Below are 5,325 nucleotides of genomic sequence, written 5' to 3'. Positions count from 1 at the left end.
TATTTCAGGTCTTCAGGAACAATGTTTGGAACTAATCAATAACTGCATCAGTTGAGGCCAAAGTTTACATGTATACACCCATGGAATTCAGTGAAATTTGTTCGCTTGCCAAACATCATAAAATGTACTATATCTTCAGAAATATACTACCATGATGAATTTGGTATCAAATGAAAGAGCATATTAAGTTCTTTCACATGATTGGGATGTCTTTGGTATTAAAGTATATTTCAGGTGAGATTTTCTTTGAAGGAAAAAAGTAATATTCGTGCCAAATGTATTCTATTATTTCTATAGTTTAATATTATAAATTTAGATTTTCAAACATCCTTTCGTAGAAATTTATGTCAAATCTATGATTTATATTACATTTTCTATCATGATATGTCACCAATGAACAAAACAATTTCAATTGAAATGTTTGTGTTGAGAAGTAATTAGCACAAATACAATACATATATGTATGAAATGTTTTTGTCAAGTTTTTATTTTTAATATGTCTAAAATATGAAGATTTTGAGGGAAAAATTATATCTAAATATTTTTCAGCTCCTGATGACAAAGCAATGTGATAAAGGAGCATGACCTACTCATTTGTTTGATGATAAATTTGTCCTGATAGCACAAATACCTTATATAAGATACAGTAAATTTCATGATGTTTGGCAAGTGTCAACTTTACTTTGAAATTCCTGGGTGTATGTAAACTTCTGGCCTCAACTGTAATTCTTTCAAAACAAGTGCCTGGTTTCAGGGGAAACCAGATGTGAATTGCGCAATCCCTATGAGTCATATTTGAATATTTTGCAATGCCCTATTCTTTTTCATTTTACCATGCAGTGTTTGTAAATTTCAGGGACACTTTCTAGTTTTCTAGGGCTCTTGGGGAAATCTGGAGGGAAATTATCCATTTTCAATGAAAATGATTGTGCACACTATTATACCTTGTGCAAGGTTGAGAACCATTTTCTCCATATTTTTTGCATACTGTATTACTTGTCTGACTTTCTCCATGGACCTATTAGGTCCATGCTTTCTCTTATTTCAGAGTTTTCTTGACCATATCACTTCAAACGACATGTAAATTAAGTAAACCTTTTTGGTTGAGATCATCCTAGACATGTTACATAAACACCAGCTTTATCATTTCTGGAAAAAGGTTTCTGACAAAGATTATATCCTGAAATTCCTAGCCAATTCCACTTGCTTATAAATTACAAGTGTGTTTTTTTTTTGATAAATTTTGTGAATTATATATTGGAATAAAATATATGCGTAAATATATATTCTTTACTTTTCAACATAAAACTTGTTTATAAACATAGAATGGGCCAGGAGTTTTAGGATAATATAATCTTTGTCAGCAACTTTTAGAAAATTAATCACTTCCCCCATAGAATCAATGGTAAAGAAAAGACTTTACAGGTTAAAATTTGAAGGTTAATGATCACATTTGATAACTTTATACAGTTTACTATAACTTCATATGGGGTTCAACAGAACTAAAAATAAACAAATTCTTCTTCTTAAAATGGAAATATCCTCTCGGTTTCCTACCTTTATTCTTGCTCCACTCTCTTGTTCCAATTCTTTAATTTTTGCACCTTGTTTCCCTGTAATACAATTTAACAAAAGCTTAAATGTCAATCAATGGCAAAAAGAAAATTCAGAAACAACTTTACCATTATCACTTCATCGGGACATCCCATATAATCACCATCAGGGGCCTGTTTCATAAAGAGTTACAACAGTTGTAACCCTTTATGAAACAGGCCTCTGGTGAATATTTGTAATAATAATAATCCGCTTTATATAGCACTTAAATACATCAGAACTATGTGTCTAAGTGCTTTACAGATATATTATTACCCTGGTCATCAGATTCAATCAGTCATTCCCGTTCACAATGTGCACATCCTCCACTCCGTGGGGAGTACTCCAGTCAGTCGCCGGTGAGGCGCACAGTACTGGACAAGCTACAATGACTTTCACATCCTACTAGGTACCCCTTTAGCACCTGGGTCAAGAGTAGCAAAGTGTGGATTAACGCCTTGCCAAAGGACGCCAGACCGCGGTGGGATTCAAACACACGACCGTCTGTTTACAAGGCGAGAGTAAGAGCCACTACACCACGGCTCCTCCACGATTATTTAAATAGTATTCGGTTGTCGATTGTTGGAGTTTCACTCCTAGGCTTAGAAACAGAATGTAGAGTGCTAAACTTAAAAAAAGATAGATTCTGTCCCAGAAATACACTAAGTAGGCCAAAAATATTTTTGTTATTTTCTTCTTTTTTGTGGGGAGGGGTACTTTTCACAACCTACTGCCTAAATCTGCAACATTGGATACGCTTTCACATTGCAGCCAATGGGGATTCTCAGGGCTGGTTTGTTTTTTCTTTTCTTACTTTCTGGGGCTCTTTTGAGCATTTCAGGCCTTTTATTTAAGGGCTTAATCGCCCCCAAACCCAGTCCCAATGAATTTTTTGTCCCTGCTACCTCATCATCTCTTTTAAGACTTGCCATTCTCACATGCTCAGTAATGTACTGAAGCTTGAAAGCCAATAGAATTAAACTGATTAGAGCACTGTTAGTGCCAGCATTTGATAGGCAATTTTTTCCTTAGATGTTCAAATGTGAGAAGAAATAATACAAAAATGACATTCATATACATACATAGGTCATGAGATATAATACCTCAGATGTAGGCTTTAGTTTAAAACTTATTTGCCTCTCATAGGCTGTCGACCATGACATCTTGATAAAAACTGTCTTTAATAATCAATGTACAAAATCAGAACATGGATAAGCAAGCATTCATCCGGATCAAATTTATTATCTCTTCTTGAAACTGTCCAAAATTCAATAAGTTGGATTTGAAACTTTAATGAGCTCTCTACCAAACCAAAGGGGAGGTTTTTCCATTCATTAATGCAAGGACAAAATCCAGTGCCTCAACTGATGTAAATCGAATGCATGAGTTTCATGGAGTTTGAAGTTTCAGTCTTTTATGTATTTTTGTAATTTTATATGACGTCATATAAAACTTAAGAAATTCATAACTAGGCCTATTCTTAAATTGATTATAAAACACCTTCACCATTTGGCATTAGGCCGATTTTTCTCTTATTTTCTACTTATTATTATTATTATTATTAAGACCACATTCCACTTGAGTCCAATTTTACAAAAGTAATATCTTCAAAATGATCTTCCACTGTAGTGGAGTACAGGTATAAACTTCTGACACTCGGGGCCGGTGCCCGGCGCTGATGGTTAACATTCAACAAGCTAACAAACATTGGTATAAAATTTAAATATGAGTGAAATGAGTGAATACTACTACTGCTAGGTCTCTTTATTCATTGCTGACAATTAATGATTCTAAGTCTGTTTTATGTTATTGTTAACACAAATCCAGAGTCAAGAACGTTATGATCTACTGATCTACTAGTACATCTAGACTCATTTTAAGGGTGTCTAAAGCCACACTGAAAAGTGTCAGCATAAAACAGGCTAATTTAGGGGAAAATATGGCACATTTTTTTGGGAAAGTTCAGGCTACTAGAAAAATGTGATCTGAATTGATTATTAACTTGTGTTTGGCATGTATGGAAAGAGAAAATTCAGGGGCTTCTTTTGACAGTAAGGACAAGTTTATATGATCATTTTAAATAAGGATTTAGAGATAAATTGCAAACCCTTATTTTTGTGTGTGTTGAGATTGCCATTTCTCCATGCGTTTTCTATGGGAAAATGAAATTTCTGTTTTGCACAATTTTTTTCACTTTGTCGCAATTTTTCATTGTGATCTGGTTTCCAAATCTTTATAAAAATCATACCATCAGATAGAGCATAAAAAATCCTATTGGACTCTTTATGGACAAGTTTTTGGCATTAATAATAAATTTATAACAGCTCTCGGAAGCAAAAAATTTGGATTTGTGTGTGTCCATTTCTTAACTACACAGTCTATGGCAGAGAAATGCTGAAAATTTACCTAATTTCATTCTTCTTTTTTGCAGCCAATAATTGGATTTTTTTCAAAAATGTTACATTTCTGTCAGTCTGAAGGTCATTTCTCTTCAAATTCACAAAGAAAATGTGATATTTTCTTGAAATAAGAAAAATAATTTTTTTCTCCAGACACCCTTAAATTTAATACATTTTTACACATGACATAGGTCTAGATCCAAGTTGTGGTTTTCCTACCTATTATTTTGCCCACATACTGATTGTCAACTACAAGTGATGTTTTATTATCATCCCTTGATCCATCATCATCTCCTCTTCTACCTCCTCTTCCACCATGTCCACCACCTCTCCAGTTGTCTTGAGAACCAGCATCATTTTCACGCTCACTCTTTCTCCAGTTTGGACTTGACGATCGTCTGCTGTCATCATTATACCTTGTTGAATTCCAAGTTCTACTTTCACCTCTCCATTCTCCTTCGCGATTGTCATTTTGACGGTCGTTTTTCAAATTCCTCTCCGGGGCGCTTTCAAGAAGTGCAAGACCGCGGCCTCGCCCTCGGCCAATGCCAGGACTTCTGCCCCGATCTGCGCCGCGACCGCTGTATCCTGTACCCCCGCCACGGCCAGCGCTCGATCTGGCCCGACCCTCCCGGTATGATCCAGACGCTGAGCGGTCCCCTCCGTAGCTACTGGACGGCTGCTGCTGCGAGTGCGAGTTTGAATGACCACCATCCCACGCCGACCAAGAGTTCGTACTTTGCGAAGGCCGCGATGCCGAGACAGAAATCCCTCGCATTTCATTCTCGATTTCCTCCTCCCAATCCTCGCTCATTTTGGATAAAAAGAACGATATTTAACAAACAACACAGAAATCCAGATTTCTAGTTTCGTGCTCGCTCTGTACCGGTATATTGAGTACACGTGCGATTATGGAAGTGACATCAAAACATTCATAGACCGGCAGGAAGATGGCAGGAAGTTGGTTGGATGTTCGATATTCGATATTCAAACTGTGAAGTTGGTTTGATATTCAGGTTCGATATTCAAACGCGTGTGAAGTTGGACCAATATTCGATATTCGATATTAAAAAATTAGGGGTCTTGAAAGCTAACTAGGGGGTTAAACAGGTGCAGCATGTCTCGGGCAACCATAACAACACTGGCCTGCCCTAGTAAGAGGACATTCAGGGGACAAACGTCAGTGAATAAAAGGGCAGAAAATTGTTATTTTTTTTTTCTTTTCGAGGGGCCCCCACATCCCGACGGCCTAGCCAGGGCAACCATGTATCCTATCTTGTAGAAATCGACTCGGGCAACAAGATAAGCACTAGCTTGACCCGGCGCATGCACA

At 36.6% G+C, this 5,325-nt stretch overlaps 1 protein-coding gene across 1 annotated transcript in view; it reads right to left on the bottom strand.

Annotated features, from left to right (window-relative positions):
- Positions 1 to 4,988, bottom strand: part of LOC129280785 (probable ATP-dependent RNA helicase DDX43) — a 36,078-nt gene extending 31,090 nt beyond the window's left edge. Inside the window, exons 1-2 of the mRNA XM_064111920.1 lie at positions 4,212 to 4,988; positions 1,558 to 1,613 (exon numbers count right to left, since the gene is read on the bottom strand). Coding sequence (XP_063967990.1) covers positions 1,558 to 1,613; positions 4,212 to 4,806 — 651 coding nt within the window. The 5' untranslated portion in view covers positions 4,807 to 4,988. The remainder of the gene's footprint in view (positions 1 to 1,557; positions 1,614 to 4,211) is intronic.
- Between the last annotated feature and the right edge of the window lie 337 nt (positions 4,989 to 5,325).

This window comes from Lytechinus pictus, chromosome 17, assembly GCF_037042905.1.
Source record: "Lytechinus pictus isolate F3 Inbred chromosome 17, Lp3.0, whole genome shotgun sequence".
Taxonomy (NCBI): domain Eukaryota; kingdom Metazoa; phylum Echinodermata; class Echinoidea; order Temnopleuroida; family Toxopneustidae; genus Lytechinus; species Lytechinus pictus.
The sequence above is the reverse complement of the archived record's forward strand: the minus strand, read 5'-3'. Positions and strand labels throughout refer to the sequence as shown.